At 38.1% G+C, this 18,123-nt stretch overlaps 2 protein-coding genes across 2 annotated transcripts; both read left to right on the top strand.

Moving 5' to 3' along the window:
• Nucleotides 1-2,046: 2,046 nt before the first annotated feature.
• On the top strand, nt 2,047-3,316 carry LOC135791829 (uncharacterized). Its single transcript, XM_065302379.1, has 2 exons — nt 2,047-2,591; nt 3,067-3,316. Exons 1-2 carry the CDS (start codon nt 2,165-2,167, stop codon nt 3,150-3,152), a joined length of 513 nt encoding a protein of 170 aa, XP_065158451.1. The 5' UTR covers nt 2,047-2,164; the 3' UTR covers nt 3,153-3,316.
• Nucleotides 3,317-9,169: 5,853 nt separating this feature from the next.
• dap (cyclin-dependent kinase inhibitor dacapo) lies at nt 9,170-12,981 on the top strand. Its single transcript, XM_065302832.1, has 2 exons — nt 9,170-9,945; nt 11,738-12,981. Exons 1-2 carry the CDS (start codon nt 9,498-9,500, stop codon nt 11,839-11,841), a joined length of 552 nt encoding a protein of 183 aa, XP_065158904.1. The 5' UTR covers nt 9,170-9,497; the 3' UTR covers nt 11,842-12,981.
• The last annotated feature ends 5,142 nt before the right edge of the window (nt 12,982-18,123 follow it).

The following is an 18,123-nucleotide window of genomic DNA, read 5'->3' as shown; positions in this document are numbered from 1 at the left end:
TCATCCACAGATAAATTTTTAAACATTAAAGAACACATACAGATATACAAACACAAAATCAAACACCAATTGCTAAACGAACAGACACACTCAATACACGACACAATTTTTAAACCACTTAACAAACTACACATTCCCACAAGCACGATAACACACAATAACACAAACACTTGACACACAAAACACCCCTAACATACCTACTAAATTCAGTTTATGAAGATGCCCTCTGGGCGAAACATGTCAACTCAAAATAAAATTGTAAATCCAATATTCACGAAAAATTATAAATAAATAAATATTTCAAATACAATTCATTTATTTTAAATTTAGAAATGCAATTTTTGTAAAATTGAAAGATAAAAACAAACGAAAATAAAATGAGGGTGAAAACTGGTCCGCGTGGGTTCCCACATAAATATTTACAGCATTTGGGGATGAATGTGAGATACCAGTTGCTGAAATTGACGCGGTTCTATTTATATATGTTATTCGTCATGTTTCACTTAGCACCCAATTTATTTTACTTCCTGCGTGTTATGGACTAGTAGTTTATTGCTTCGCAGCAATAATTAATCAATTTGATGCAAAAATATAAAACGTAAACTGTTTTCATGCAATTCATCACCTACCAAAGCAGATAAAACTGTTATCATTAGATATAATTACCAAAATGCTAAAAACATTTTATTTTTAATGAATATCGAAGCAATATTGAAAACGACGTTCATAAAAAGGGCGAGGGAGGTCGTGGAATGCGTTCGCATGCATCGGTCATTACATTAGCAGGACGGACGCCGGGCATCAGACAGGATGTGAATGTTACCACCGGTAAAGTACGAACGAGTGCAGGTCACGGTTCGACGACGATGACGGTTATAATCAACCTCCATAACGCACTCGAGTAAATACTGAATATACGAAAACAAATAATAGACGGAACCGTCCGTCGCACATTCCATTCAGTTATTCGGTAATAAAGACTTTCGTTGGCGACAAGGTTGAAGCTACAAACACATATTACCTCCTACGTTTGTATAATTTTGATTTTAACGGTTTCTGCATTTCATTAACACGATATTTTTATTTTTTACTCAAAAAGAAACCAAAGCTATAAATTATACAACTGTAGGAGTAAAGATATTAACTTAATATGTAGGTAATATAATTTTTGGTTCCCTTTTGCGCTTGAAGAAACAGTACCTGCTCTATTTCCGAAGGGCGCGCGCCTTATGCGTGTGCTTATTGCTTGCACAGTCTACAAAAGGAAGAAGACGACAACGTGCCGTGAAATAGTCTCGAGATTTGGGTTTTGTATAATTACACGCAAAGATGGCTACAAGTACCACCTGCTTCTCGGGCGTCTTTGTATTGTCATGTGCCATGCGTACAAGTTTCCTTTTAAAAATTAAACAGCAAACACCACGAAGGGATGTTTGGTTTAAAGGGACATGGAACATATTGCGTAAATACGTGCTCTACCTATGAATATATCGGATGTTTGCGGAGCATGCCACGGATTCATCTGTTTTATCTATTTTTGTAATTTTTGTTTAAATATTTAAATAATAATTGATAAAATTATGCATTTTTGATGTTTAACTAAAAATTACAATTATTTTTAAGATGATAATGACGATGATGATTATTATTTTATATAAATGATTGTTACTTTGGTCTGTAAACAAATGTGTCGCCGGCAAGAGCGTTAATCCCGATCGGAGCCCGACTGACTGGCGTAAATGACTAAACTAAATAATAATTATCGAAATGACTATTCTCACAACAATATGCACTGAATAAATATTAGATATTATCATAAATTGATGAGTTTATGACTTAGATAAGTAAATTTTATTTTATTCCTAATGGCAAAGTAGTCGCAAACTTTACGCAGCTGCGTTTCAAAGTTCTAAAATCAAGAAAGGTCGTTAGAAATCCCTTCGTTGCCCAATCCCCTCTACAATAACCAAAATTTTAAACAGCTACGGTTGCCCTTTTGGAAGGGGAAATGCATAAAAGCCACCGAACGCAAAGAATCACGCACACTGCAGTCGCAGCTCTCGTCCGAGTTTTGTGCAAGTTCCAGTCAAGTTCACCTTGTGTTTGTTCCGTTTGTTGCTACTAGCAACGTGTGCGCAACCGTTACTCACTCATCAAATTAAAAATGGATTTAATGTACAACCACTTCGACTTCAACGTCTTGAAATCACTAAAAACCACCACCACGGCTTCGAAGAAATTAAACATTCGCCAAAAAAGTAGAAAGTGTTTATTTGGAGCTACAAACCAAGAAGAAACTTATCAAATGGTTAAAGAGAATTTTGATCAAGAAAAAGAGAGGTTTTTCTATCGATTTGGAATCCACATGGAGGATTTAGATCGTTTGGCGATAGATGAAGATGAATACAAGAAAAATAAGTTGCGTCCGGTGATGCCTGCGCCTGCACCTTCATCTTCCCACGTTGGCGGTGGTAAAATCACCAACAAGAAGACAATTCGAATGAAACGCGCGCTAAAACCTTACAACGCAAACAATCAACCATCCACTCATCAGACTCAGCTACAACAACAACAACAAATGAAAATAACCGGTAAATTGAAAGTTTAATTTAAAATCCATTTATTTCCGACGAGCGTTGATTGTCTGTAATTGAAGTTTTACGACTCGCATAGCCACCCGGCTTCTGGCTGCACAATAATAGTTTTACTCGTGAGTTTCACCAAGGAAGCGTGTGTCTAACGTGTGCCTTACCTTTTTAAAATGCACCGTTGCAACCCTTACGAATTCAATTCACATCTATGCGGGTACTTTGTAAATTCATATCGAAGTGTTGCACACACTTCATATATTGTATCGTTTACCCTCCGGTTTCTATTTAAAAATTCAATGCTAATATTTTGGAGTTTAGAGCTTGGAATGTGCCGAAACTAGGTATATGCTGGTTGTACATCTGCCGTAGATCGGCCCTTTAGACCTTTAAACTTTTAAATGTCTCATCCACCACCTGCCTCCTAAAAACCCTTCAAATCTTCGATTTTTAATGGTTGTTCATTTGATCGTTACAGATTTCTGCCAGGTGAAAAAGTCGCCCACGTCTAATCTAAATCTACTGCCGGTTGATGCCAAGAAGATGCCTCAACAAACACTGTGACTACGTGCATCGCCTATGACCAAATTATGTTGATGTATAATTTATTGATTACGTGTTATTCTAGTCTTTATGCAAATATTATTTTGGCAAAAAGCAATTTGTTGTTAATGTTGTTAAATGCCGAACGTTTTTTCTTTTTAAATAAAAAATGTCTAAAAATTAAATGAATTTCGATTTTTTTGTCAGATGATGAAAGATGTGTAGAATACACCTTTTGTGTAAGTTATTTCCACGAAAATAAAACGTATGGTGCAGTGCAATTTTGGCGCCAAAAATTCTCGCCCGCTGCATCCAAAAACCACCTGTCCTCCGGTCGCCCACAACGCCGAACACGATACCTTTTACCTGTATCCCGAGTATCAGCTGTTCGTCTCGAAGATTTCGCTCGGTGCATCGTTTCCCAAACGCTTTCCACGTTTTTGCCACCACAAAAGTTCTTCTAAGTAAGAGGCGCGTTTTGAAATTTTTACCTCCGGAGATAAACATGATACGAAACCGGGACAAACATCTGTGCTATAAAAAGACAACGTAACGAAACATGTGGCGGCAGGTTTGCATCTTGCATGCTCTTAATAATCACCTCATTCTTTCGTTCGAAAAGAAAGTTGCGTATAATTTCGACACACGCGCAATAGGCCAATTTTGGCGGGAAAATTCTTATTGTATGCGTCACACCGCAGCATCCCACAAAAAGGGACTCAATGACTCATTCAAACACTTCGATTCTACGAACTAGATGTGCGTATCACCTGAATACTCTTGGAGGATGCATGTTGAGACAAGTCTGTGCATGATGGTATAATCATTAGTGTTTAACACATCGACCGCAACAATGTCACAGTTTTATACGATCATTAATTACTGCCTTTGCGGAGTGCATTTATTTGTCACACCAAATATGGCACACCATGCATGCCACCGTTATAAAAACGGTTCAGTTTTGTTTTTGCAAATCAAACGCGTATAATAACAAGCCGGTTGGATGTGGGTAGTGCGTGGGCCATCCCGTGAATGGAATAAATTGACCAAAGCCAGACTAATATGGAGCTGAACATAAATTCAAATTTGCCTACGTGATTTTCAGACCAACCATCTGCCTGAAAACAATAGTGGCGCAAATGTGGTTTAGAAAAATACATAATTATTTAACTACCTGCGGTGTTTAACCGATTTTATTGCAGATGCGTATCTCCCGGTACTGATTTTGTCGCTTGACTGGTTTGCACGCATTCATTAGAATATATTTCAGCAACCGACAACTTATCAACACATATGCGCACCGCGTCATCTTGATAAACATTTGCGCGTATTGTCGACGGACGCGTGCTGCACACAGCAGTGAGCCCAGGTATGTAGTAGGTACCCGCATCACTACCACAAGCAAATGGTAATGACGAGATGAAAACGAAAAACACAAAATAAAAGTACAAAGGGTTACACTGTTGCGCATAAAGATATCAATCTTGATGTGTGGAGGTTTTTTATCGACAACAAATTATCGACCACGTGCCCGAAAAAACGTTTATTGTATACAAGAGAATAGGTACCCTTATATTTTGGTTTTTATTTCGGTTAAAGAGCGGTTTGAAAAGTGTTTTAATGAAGCGGAAAAAAACTAGAACGTTAATAATTTCGGTGTTTTGTTTTTATGTTTAATTAATTAAACACATTGGATCGTTAGTGAGCTGTCCAAAGTGATATTTTCGAACAATATGATAGGACCACCAGATGATCCCGTGTGATATTGTGTTTCAGCGTGCACAATGTAGGTACGTTGAACAGATGACACGATCCCTCTTTGTGGTGTCAGCTTTCTGGTGCTAAACGATTATTAAACATTTTTAAATTCTCGCTGTCCACACTGCCATACCATCTTGTGCACAACAAATACTACTGATACTCTCAAAGATAATGAAAAGTGCGAATGTTTATTCATGGAAAGTTTCAAGGTCGTCTGTGTCTGTGCCTATGTCTGTAAGTCTGTAATTTAAAATTGTTAGGGTGTGCTATTTCTAGATGAGGTGAGGCTGTTGCGGGCGGATGGCGGGAACTTTTTATACCGAAACGCATGTTTTGAAATTTGGTTAAGCTTGCAACAGGAAGCACTAACACATGCGTAACTTATAAAGTTCGAAATGAAAAACTGATGATTTTCGTGCATTGCGTAAAGGATGTTGACTGGATCAACATGTGTATGTGTGAAGGTGTGCGCATGGAAAGGTTTCCCTTCTCGAATTGGTAAATACGACACATCTGAACGACTTTTTTTGAGTTTCCTGTCTGGTCAAATGTTAGCAGACGAAATGATTCATTTTAAGGTAAAGCACCGTATACTCAAATAAAACCACACCTTATTACCTATTATTTCTTGGTAATTTCAAAAGACAACAATGTTTTTGTAAACATAAAAAAAACATTTCATGTGATACAATGAAAAGTACCAGACCGTTAAATATATGCGACACGTAAGTAATTATGCAAATGATTCATTGTCTTCATCGTGAAAACATTGCAGGAGGATGGACCAATTTCCTTTCGCTGCATTGTTACATTTCACACCCTTTCCTTTTGTCATGGTTTAAGACAAATAACAAAGCAGTGTCTGAAACTTTTGTTTTTAAACATGCGCTTGGGAGGTATGTGGATGATGCTTAAAGTTTATATTTGTTTAGTTTGCGACCATGACCAGCATTTTGTCATTTAAGATCACCCTATTGTTTTATGATGTGTAAAATTTGTAAGAAAATCTTCTGTTGGCCATCTGGCGTATGTCTTTGCCATGTTTAAGGATGATCACAGTGGTGTTAGATTACTAGTTACACGCTCAATTACCTATCTTTGGCGAATAAATGTGTGCAGTCTGAGCCCACACGAGCGTATGCAATGAGGTGTGCGCGTGTTTAACAAAAGAAGGAAGTGTGGTTCCTGGGTGTGCATCAATTTATTTTTGTTGCAGTTATGAAGTCATTTATCATCGGAATTGTGGAGTATGAAACTATACCTATATATTAGAAACTATAAAATGTGAGGTGGAGAAATGTTTAGTAGCTTCTAAAGAATTTCTATAAAATTAGATTTGACCTTTTATTAGGTACCCATTGCGACTTCGTTTAGCTGGTGACTCAAACTTTTAAATTACCAAGTTATCACTTGCATGTAGTGCTCTAAGCGGTCATTGTTTTATCTTATAAATATAAACAGAAATAGGTTTTGATAAAAAATTCCATATAATTTTGTAAATATTCTAATTCTCATAAATCTATTGCCAATATTTTTCAACCATTAGCACATGAAACAGAATTTTTGCATTCTCATAAATTATTTAAATTGCCAAATTTATCAAGACCAGTGCAATGCAATCTATGCTGATACATAATAAATAAACATGCAGACAGTATAAATAAACAATCTCTGCTTGCAATGATAACATTATGAACTTATTGCCTATATAATAATCACTAGGTGAGCACTATCGAAGCAAAATTTATATAAACATTCGTAACTATCAAATTTGCAGCTGGGTTTCTTGATATCACATCCAACAAAGCATCAATGAGGTCAATTAAATTAATTAACGCTAGTTGATATTTATTGTCACTACTGCTGCGCGTTAAATTGAATTTACTTGAAATATGATTATTAATAACGCATTATTTAGGCACAACCTTACACTTGCACATTATCTCGGTTTATACAATTGTGGTATTGCATGACTCTCTTGAAAAGATATCGAATAAAGCGATAAGTACAAAATGTCATGATTCTTGCAAATATGTAGGTACTACTATTGAAATCTTGCTTGCATGTCTAGAGTGTGTACGCAAACTGACATTAAGCGATGTATTGCTTTCCATTATGTGTAATTTTCTAGCACGCCATTTTCATGCCGGTTGTCAGAGCGGCAGTCGTCGACTGCACCGCAGGAACACCAGTCACGTAGACAGCAGGAGCTGCGTGTTCCCCGCGAAAATCAATACGCGCGTTAATCACATGCATTTGTGATAGAAATAGTGCAATAATATTTATGTTTTTACAAATTTTCTACAAGTGAAACATTTTTGTACTGGTTGGTGGCAAGAAAAACGACGAAACAGACTTTTACAAGGTTAGTTGAATGAAATCAATAAGTAGAAATTTCATGTGAACACGTTTGCTTTATAAATCCGTTGTTCATGATAAGAAACCTATGATAGCATTTATCCCATTTGGCAGTAGATATAACCTTAAACTTTACCCCATACAATCATGTTTTATGAAAGTTTTCTCCTCATCACTCAATACTTATATTTAGAACCGCTTGGGGTGTGCGAGGTAAATAAAAACGGGATATGTGTATTTCTAAATTTGTCTTCTGTCAGGGAGAGACATTCCCGCGGCATGACGTGTGTGCGGCACGTGTGCATCACTTTTTTAAAAAACTTTATAAACACATATTTCGCTGCTTGGTTGCTCGCTATTCGTCAAAGGCTGAACTACGAGTATGACTTAAAATTGTTAAAAATTATTTCAGATGAGTTTACCAATCCATTCAAACGTGCAAAAAGTGCTTTTTCCATCCACTTCTGAAGAAAACCTGAACGCAGAACAAGAAGATGATAAATTCTTAAAAGAACTGCAAGAAAAATCAGAAGAAGCGAAAGCCAAATGGAATTTTGATTTTGTTAATGAAGTGCCATTGGATGGAAATTACGAGTGGGAAGCTATACGTGTACCTGAAGTCATACCAAAGAAAGCAGACGAACTGAAAGCGAAGTTAACTCCTCAAAATGAACGCCAGTTGTGATCAAAGAAAAGACAAGTCATATTTACAAATATTTTAATAACCCTGCAATTATTTATTTACTTCATACTGTGTGATTATATATGGGTTGTGCGCTATATTTACATAAATAAAGTTTGATTTAACTTATTTAAGCGTGGCCTGATACAATGTAAAAGATTTTTTGCCAAATCAGCATTTTTGCCTGTCTTTAAACGAAGACTGTTTACTTAAACATTGATTTATACATAAATAAATAATTCCGAATAATGTTTGTGTTATCACTCAAAATGACCGCTCTTTCAACGCATACATTACAAAACATTACATTGTAGGATATAGGAACTGATAAAAATAAACGATGACAAATTATATTGCAAACTGTGTGTCCGTTGTTGATAATTAACGAATACGAAAGATAATATCGGATTCCTATGAGACTTAAAACAATGAACTCGAGTTTAACCGCGCGGAAGAGAAGAAGCATTGAAATACGAACGTGTGTCTTTCCGAAGGCGGATATTCTCACCCTCGAAAGTCAAAACCCCTCGATTTGAAGTCGCGACTCGCGATTCATTCACACTGAATCGCATCCACAGCCCATTCCAACCCTTCGAGTTATTTCCAGTTGGACCCCAATGCAGTTTAGAGTGCGCAACATACCGGAAATGTCTTATAAGATTTCTCAACTTTTAAGCCGTGTTCCGGTACGTAGGCTTCTTGAGCCGTCTACTTTTTATTGCAGTACATAAACGTGTGTGAACGCAGGAAGTGCAGGAAACTCACAGACTGTTGACATTGCAAATAATTTGAACAACGGAAATTATTTCCAATCTCAGTCATGTCAAAAAAAAACGGTCATTTTTAAAATAAGCCGCGTCATTGTCAACATAAAATTAAGACTGTTGCAGATAAATTCGATAAACATGAAATTAATGAAATAAAATAGAATGAAAACTTACTTATGATGTTATGGAAGCGAAACGTGCGAAAAGATGTGTTAACAGCTAGTGAAATAGTGAAAGTTATTAGTTTTTAATGTATTGCTTATCGATGTTCTGTTGTTTAACGTGCGAACGATGTGTAAAATGTGTACTGTATGAACTTCAAGCCGTGAAGTGTGTGCTGTGTGTCGATGCACATACGGCCTCCCCTCGACGCAGTCGCATCGCCGAACCCGCGGACTCCCCCTGCGCTCCGCGAGTCTGCGACGCATTATTCAACCATAGAGTGCGCTCGCCGCACACAAACGCCGCGATCGTTCGACGCGACGCGAGTACGCTCATAAAGTCAGTCAAAAACGCTAGGTCGCAGCGCTTGGTTGCGTCCGTCGCCGTGGCTGTGTCCTGTGCCCTCAAAATTAACAACTCCAACGCAAACAACACCCGCGTCTTATCGATATCCAATCAAGTCAACTAGACGAAAACAATTGATAAACTAGTGTGATTTTCAAGTGTGTGTCGTTCATCGTCGCTTGTTTGGATACGTTACCGAGGACGCGCCTTTCGCGTGCTCATAAGACAACGTACGCCGAGCGCAGTTGGTTGCCTATCATACGAGCATCACACCATAGCAAAGCATACAAGATGAGCGCATCGGTGTTCAAACCCATTCACTCCTCCCTGAGCACGCTCAATTTTGAGCTGCCCAGAATACGGGGCACCATCGTCAACAGGGGCATGCGGAGCATGGAAAAGGTGCGCCGTGTGCTCTTCGAACCCGTCGATCACGCCGAAACCGAACAGTTCCTACGTACTGAGCTTGATCAGTACGCGCACAACGATTGCAATAAATGGGAGTTTGACTTCAAGCAGGAGAGACCCTGCAACCCCAACAACAACAAGGGTCGGTATGCGTGGAAACCCGTCACACCGTCGAAGATCTCCCTGGCTCCGCGAAAACGTCAACTGCAGGTCGAATATGATAACAGTGAATGTTATCCAACACTTCCAGAGAAGGATTTGACTATGGTTGATCCTGTAAGCAGTGATGAGCTTAACACTGAGATTCCTAAACGACAGAGTAAAATCACAGGTATGACCATTTTTCAAATCCAATTAGATTCTATTAGCATGTAAAGTCATATTAAAATATCCGGAAGTTTTCATTATGTTTTCACTTATTTAATGTCACAACTGCAACATAAAAGATAAGTTCAACGAACTTGGTCTATATTTGTGTCTATTACAAATATGTAACATGCAAACTGGTGTATGAGTTATACGATAACGCATGCTAAGTTATACACATCCTAGTCGAACGCAGATAATAAACAAATTTGAATTATTTGAGTAACAATGGCACGTGTTGACAAATATGATCGGGAGGTGTTTTTGAAAACCTCAAGGGGTTTCTTAGATCTTGTGCCGAGAACGTGCCGCGTTATGTTAACAATACCTCTCCGCACCCTTTTTTTTTTTCAAACGCCGGCAATCCCCAAAAGTCTGCCTGCCGACAATAGAAAGTATTCATTTCATTAGGATGCCACGCATTTGGCGAAACTGCGTAAGCAAAACAGCTGTTATCAACACAACTCGGGGCAGATGTTTAACTTCCTCCCTTATATTATTCGGAATGGGGTGTCCGGGTGCCCATCGCGATTGGAAATCATCGTCTAAAAGGTGTGCGTCGTGCGCTATTGATGTGGGGGTACACGCATAACCATCAAACACACACGTCTAGTTTATATATGGAAAAAAGGGGGTGGAACGCGTAACGGTTTTTACGAGTGTTTCGCCTGTGCCATACGGCTGCCGTTTTGCCGTAAATGCGTAACCGTAGTAGGCACAATCTCGTGCTAGTCATAAACATTCAGACTCGTCCTCCGTATTACGCTTGTGCACGCAGCACAAGCCAACATTGATGCATGATGCCCAAGCATACATTATATACGCGCTCGTTGTGTATGTGTGGATGATGATGTCCGAGTAAGGGAAACCGGTTACGCTTACCACTTCGCCCTTTAATATCTTCAGATGTATACTCCTTGGCTTTGGTACTTTTTTTTTACTTCTTACTCTACTCTACAACAGGACTTGCGCTTTGCTAGGAAGCATCAACCTTCAAACGAGTTCGTTGGACTGTGTGTTGAACAGACTAGGCTCTCCTAGATAAATCTGGTCTCGCGGTGCGTGTACGCGTCTTCTTCGATATCGTGAAACCACCTCACGCGCGCTCACGTTGTGCGTGTCCAATCTCTTCTTCGCCAGGCTTTTCTTTGTGAAGTAACCACGCTCGGCGTATATACACGCTTGTAAGAGATCGGTCAAAGGTGGTTCACCTTGGACGGAGCGTTCACCCATTACAAGAAGACAACTGAAGCTCGTTTCATGTGCGGCTTCTTGTTTATACTATGTTGTATACACCACGCCGTCTTCTTATCCCTTGGTATCTTCCCGAGGGAGTTAAAATACAAACAAAATTATTTTTACTATAGATGCATGAGTAATGACTGACAGTAATTTAATCCACCCGGATGTAAATTCGGCTTGAATGCTGTAACGTCATGAGAATGAGAAAAATTAGAGCTCTCCCCACTGCTCTAATACAGGCTACAGCGATAGAAACGTGGGAATCAGTTGGGAGTAATGTGTGTGTACTACATATGCATAATTAGACGTGCTACAGTAGCGCCGCATCCACGTGCACGCGAAACATCAACTCGTGGAACCCTTTTTGTGCTCCCTTGTGTCAGGTTCTTAACTTGTGGCATGACCTTTTTTGTTCGCGCTATTTTAACGGATGCGTATTGAAAGAACCGCAAATTCGTTGACACAATGCAAGGTTCAACGATTAATAATGTTGTGCGTTTTTTTGTCTGTTTCAGATTTCATGCAGTCGCGAAAACGGGCGGCCGATTTGGCGTTCACCAAGAAGGTGTCCGGTTCATCATCACCGATTCCCACCAAACGCGCATCATTCAGCAGTTAATCACACAACTTCTTTTTTTAATTCAATTAATCAAAAAATTCAACTGATAAGAGAAATCATAACCACAAGAAAGATACAAACTATAAGAGATCTCTAAATAGTCCACGGTTGCAAAACGGAGGATAAAACACACACAATATGTTCAAAACGTAACGCAGAAAGAAAAAGCAAAGGAATTATTTCTGAATAGTTTAATTTAAGTTGAAAATTTTTCATATTTTATAGTGTTGTAAATTTTTTGAGTTTATTATTTATTTTATTTCTCTTTTAAGTTCTAATATTCGATATGACATCATCGATTGTGGCGCGTGAACTGCACAAGAATTGTTGCAGTGATGGCCAAAAAAAAAACACTACTGTAAGTTCGCATTCGTCTTTTTCCTGCTCAGCTGTGAGCAGATTTCTTTCCCATGGACTTTGAGCTAACTGTGATGCACTGATATATCTAAAAAAATAGCTATTTTCAGGCATTATTTTCAAATTCGTGATGAATTTTATTTTCGTACTAATTGATCACTAATCCCAGTTGAAATGATTTGATTCGAATTTCGATCAATTAATCGTAATTTTCGTTGTGTACTAATTTATTAAAAATAAATTTATGGAAAGTATTGGTGATGCTTCAGATTTCGGCACTATGCAATGCATAATCAAATGGCGTATTGTACAAACACACTCTTCTCTAATCTAGACACAAAAGTTATACGACAAAATTGTTTGTGAAACGCCTGTAAAATGAAGAAAAGCAAATTAAGAGGAATTTATAATAGCAACACCTGTGATGTATAATAAGATTTTGATCTCAATTTTCAAATACATTTTAGAGTATAAACATTAAAATAATATTTTATACATGAATTTTATTAGTTTAGTGAAAGTATATTATAAACACTTATATTTGAATATACGTATGTAGCTTGGAAAATCAACAACAACCTGACGGGATGGAAAAGTGCATTATTATTGTATAATTTCAATTATCAATGTACGTGTGTGTTTTGTAAGATCCCAATTTTATTCTTAGTTGTAATTATTAATCACATTACCGTAATATGTTCACAATCGCATCAATCGAGCGAAAAAATCATTTTTAATTCGAATTGATGCAAATAAATGGGCTTCACATGTTGTTATAAAGAATCCTGCATTTTATTGTTGTTAATTTAAATGTTTTCAGCTATTTTAAGTCTTGGCGGAGCTTTGAGGCCAAGTTTATGTCCTTTGAGCCACTAGTTTTGCAACATTGATAAACATTCCAAGGTCGAGCGCTTCACACACGACTATTTTTTATCAACAAATTATGTGCGTGCCTTTATTATTATTATTTCTGGTATGTGCTAATCTTTTATTCGCAGGCAACGCGTGTTGTTTTCAAAACGTTTGAATGAATATTTTATCGCCGCCAGCACCGCCACATTGTAATAAAATCTAACCGGCCACGCATGTTTATGGCGATTATGCGTAAAATACGCGACAACGCGACATTCAATATGGTAATTTGCTGTGCGTGCGTTTATTACACTAGACGCTATTTGTACGATTTGTTTTTCGTTTAAATAACATTTGAACTTGTTTGAATTACGATTACGCGCACATGTCGTGTTGATTCACTTGTGTTCGATCAAGTGCGGAAGTTTTTAACGATCAGATAAAAAATTACTAGGAGAATAAGTAAATTATCGATATTTATGGTAAAAAAATTGTTTTCCTAGTGTACAGAAGCAAATTTACATCAGGAGATCCTCAGAGTATGCGAAATCAACTTCAAAATTCATATAAGTTAGTTTCATAGACTCAGTTTTGTGATTTTGGGCATTATCTTGTTAGTTTACTTGAATCACTAAATAAACAAGAAAACTATTTACTTAACTGTGAAGATAAGCAGCGTGAGTTATACTTCTGAGCGTCTGATGAGTTAATTTTCTTCATATTCGCAATAAACGTACAAAACTAACCTGAAATTGTTTTGTCTCTGGTGTTACATCACAATGTTGAAAGAAAATAACACTGCGTAGTCATAATATTTTATTCATTACTTAAACACACGATTAGTTAAACACTACTTCAAAATATTGACTGGCGAACAAGTGGGAAACATTACAGCATTCCTTCCTAGAAGCCAAAAAAACATACTGCATTTAAAAACTAAATTTGGTGACGGGTGAAACGTTTAACGTCGACTTATTTCATATTATTCATATAACTCTTCTGTTCTGCTCAGTTCAGTTTTTTTCCAACTATCCCATGAATGAAGTCACTGCTGAAAAAATCCCCGTGGCTGTTGTGATCAAGTCAAGTGTGTTTTAGTTTTTTATTTGATTATTTTCTGATTAGAGGAAATGAATGCCTCTTGAAATAAGGGGCTCGAATATTACTTGGCGGTTTTTCATTCATCTCAAAACGCGGGAAAGATTACACTGAACTCTACCTTGCCGGGAGATTTGCCGAGATGAAAGGAAATATTATGCTAACCTGTGCGTTAAGTCTCAATTAAACAAACATGATCGCGTTTGCTTGCACGATGCATTCAGGCAAAGTGAAGCGTAAATATGTGTGCCAGTGTGCCACTTGCTTCTCGTGGGCCCCGTAAACTTGTTTGTTCCCTCGTGGCTTTTAACTGAATTGTATTAATATTAGTATTCATATTTTGAGGGTCACCGTTTTCTACAATTCAATTCAATTCGGCATAGCTTTAGGTCATAATCATTTACATTTGCATATTAATAAGGAATGTTTAGTAGATTTAGGTATAGGTTACACATTGCGAATTTGAACATTTCACAAAGGTAGGCAGCCAACATTACAATCAATATGTCATGGCAAAAGTTAAGAAAGTTGGTATTTCAATGAAATATTGCAAATAATACGATTTATTATTTGCATAATAACAACACAACAAATTTAAATTTTTGAGGGTTGTTTATTATTTTGTAATCTGATTTAATCCTAATAATATATACATCAAATCAACACAATTTAGTGCAATTATTCCCTTTGAATGCATCGCGCACGTTGATTGCGTGCGAACGTTTTTCTAGCGCCACGCACACAAAGCCACCTCACTCACCCTTGCCCCCTTGCAAGATGCGTAACAATACGCGAGCTATTTCGCATATTTAGAGGTAATAATTTTCCCCACTTGCCCGCCTCAGGTACACACCTCAGATTGATCCGCATTCACGCACAAAGAAACACAAAATAACCTAGCGATAGTAGTAAGTAATGTTGTAAATAGCAAAGCAATAGGGCGAGATGTTGAAGACCAAGTGAAAGGAAAAGGGGAACTCCCTTCTTGCTGCACCCCCAGGGACACTCATAAAACACCTTAATCGCTTTCGAGTGCTTTCAGGTGTGTTCTTAACACCTTATGCAACGAATAGATGTCGGTCAAGATGCACAACAACACCGTGAGGGGTGCAATGGAACTAGGTCGCGAGTATTTACGCCCGTTGCTGTTTGTTTGCAAGACGAGGGTTGTGTTTGCTAATTCGGTTTGAACAACCGTATAAACGTTTTCTAGGCTAGGCGAGCGTCCAGCGATGACAATGGAATAGGTCAACTTGCCAAACAACGACTCGGACAAAGACTTTCGGCTTTTCTTTACTGCCAACCCTAGATGTCAAACGTGTACCGACAAAAAAAGTCTTAATTACCCCACTTATAGCACTTATCAAACACCCTTATGAACGTTTTCGATTAGACGCCGCTTTTCGGCGATTTTACGGCAATTTTAAGCCACTTGAAGCAATTCACTTCTATTAATGCATGAGAACTTTATCAAAAAATACTATTTTAAAATCCATAGTGCTCCTTTTGATTTAAAGCCGCGAGGAGTAAGGAAGCCAGTTGCAGCCGCAACATTTTGCGCATACGGTGATGGAGCTCAGGTCCAATGAACTGCATCGTCTTGAGGTAAACTCGGTGCACTCACCTTTGCGCAAAGTTCGTTGCAAGCGTACAAGTGCGCATGCTTCACGTATCTATCATTAACTTCGCAAGACTTTCAACTCCTCAAGCTTTCATTACAATGCATTCCGCAGCTGTTGTACTCGTATACCAGATGAGAAATGAAATGCTGCATTTCTCACAAGAAAATAAAAAAAATGAAATAAAATTCTATTGCATCCATTCAGTGACATGTCCGTACGGTATCAGGTGGTTACGTGAAGTCTGTTTTATCATCAACGCGTACGTGTGAGCGTACGCGAGCTCGCTTTTTGTGTGTTTGATCGGCTTGCAACGCCGACCAAGCGACCAGTTTTCGCGGCGCCAACGGACAATTCACACTTGCAAAACCCGTAAACCTGTCCTATTCAGTACTGTTTCGCCATTATTTATTCGCAAATAAAGGAAAGCTTATAGGCCGAGTCGAGCGTACAATTGAAAGAGGGTTGCCGGACTCCGCGCGATGATGGGTGCGCCCATTTTTTTTTTCATAATGGACATTCGGCATTCATCTCCTGCCTCCCGATAAACGCGAGAGAGGATATTTGACACACACAGGGGGTCGCGTCGAACATTTTTGCATGAGAAAATGCGCATGTGAACGGTTCGCTTTGTCCGCGGCTCTAATTAAATGGTAATTCACTTAAGCGGAAAGGGAACCTGATTTTTTCAACATACAAATGTTGTTGATGTATTTTACATCGGTTATCTACACACCAGACAAAGAAATTAGGTTAAACATGTCCCTAAAAAGATGAAAACTTAATCATTTAGAAATTTTGCGCGTTTTGAATAAATTTTACATCAGAAATACCAATTTAAGTGATACAATCATTGGTCATTATGAAAGCAAATACATTTATTGGCATCGTGACTCCTTTAAAGTAAAACCCTTCATCGCGGGATAATATCCCAGCAATTAGGCCACGCGCACGACGAAAACAACAAATTCTAACCTGTAATCAGCTTACATTGAGAACACAGACATACTTTTCATGCTTGTGCATTGCGTCGATACGAATTGTACCCATATCTCATGCAATTACGATGCTACATTTGATGTACTATAATTAAAGTGGATAAATTATTGTACGCACATTACGAACGTGAATATACACGTCGTTTTCGGTTTCTAGTTGTGTGTTGCTGGGCACAGCGATGGAAATCGTAATTACGATGTCGGCATTAAATGCCCGACCTTTATCCACTTTTTACTCACTCGTGTAATTGCCGGCGAACAGCGCACCGAGAAGTTGACCCTAAATTACCTATCGTGAACTCTACGCATGAAAATCACGACGAGACCCCCGCATTATCATGGTTGGTGGTATCTTCTTTTCTCATGTGAACAAAAGATAAAACGCATAAAAGTTTAGAATATGAATCAGAACTCATCACATCGCATGTGAAAGGCGACAAACATTTCGTTTCGATGACATTTACGACTGTCTAAGCTTTAACCTAAAAAAATTTTACGACTTACACTCGTAAAATAGGTCCTGGTAGTGGTTATGTATGCATTTCTACGAATTTCAAGATTTTTTATTAAAAAATTTAAAACTGGTAGATATTTACTGATGCATGACAGAAACTTAACCGCAAGACACCTGTGGATGTGTGGACTTACAATTAGAGAAACAGGTGGCAATTGCATGCGCAGAATGATTGCGGCGCAGTGGTGTGTAAAGTTAATTTGACGAACGACGAAGAAGTAATGCACCGCTGAATCACGGCGAATGCAGGTGAATGTAAACAAGATTCTGCTAAAGCATACTCGCAGGCGCGCAGCTTTTACGAAATTTACCCAACAAATTAGTTCGGGTACAGTCGCGAAGGGTTGTTGATTCGTTTTATGCTCGCGCGCTGGTTGCGCTATGTGAGTTTCAAACATGGAAGTCACGGTCATGTTTCTTGATTCGAGTGAAAGATTATGCCGGCGTTCCCATAATTTCAAAGAAATGCCGGTTGGATTTTTGCCACCTCGTGCGTGACAAACACGTCTACAAGTGGTCTTATCGATTGTAACCAGGTACCAACGTATTTTTTCTTAATTACAGCAAATCATGAATATCCAAATATTGTGGGAATATTAAATAATCTAACCACAAAAATAATAAAAGAAGATTTTTTAGGTTAGATCTGTTTTACTACTCAGATTTTTCTTGGTGTAAAAAAAAAATAAGAATAGAATTTCAACGTTTAAATCTTTCTCCGCTATTATAAGCACATTAGGGTGGAGTCGAGGAATTAACCACAGCACGACGCACACAAGAAACAACGATTAACATATACGAAAAGTGCAAGGTACTATTGTCCTCCCTTGAACGGCGATGGCAG

Source organism: Atheta coriaria, unplaced genomic scaffold (assembly GCF_025399875.1).
Source record: "Atheta coriaria isolate IRGN ID8LTWV9N9 unplaced genomic scaffold, Caltech_Dcor_3.1 hic_scaffold_5_pilon, whole genome shotgun sequence".
NCBI lineage: Eukaryota > Metazoa > Arthropoda > Insecta > Coleoptera > Staphylinidae > Dalotia > Dalotia coriaria.
The sequence above is the reverse complement of the archived record's forward strand: the minus strand, read 5'-3'. Positions and strand labels throughout refer to the sequence as shown.

Bases quoted from the DNA above. Each gene is read 5' to 3' on its own strand.
- LOC135791829 (XM_065302379.1), top strand. From the start codon at position 2,165: ATGGATTTAATGTACAACCACTTCGACTTCAACGTCTTGAAATCACTA. The intron at 2,592-3,066 runs GTAAATTGAAAG...TGATCGTTACAG, and splicing joins ACAACAAATGAAAATAACCG to ATTTCTGCCAGGTGAAAAAG.
- dap (XM_065302832.1), top strand. From the start codon at position 9,498: ATGAGCGCATCGGTGTTCAAACCCATTCACTCCTCCCTGAGCACGCTC. The intron at 9,946-11,737 runs GTATGACCATTT...TGTCTGTTTCAG, and splicing joins ACGACAGAGTAAAATCACAG to ATTTCATGCAGTCGCGAAAA.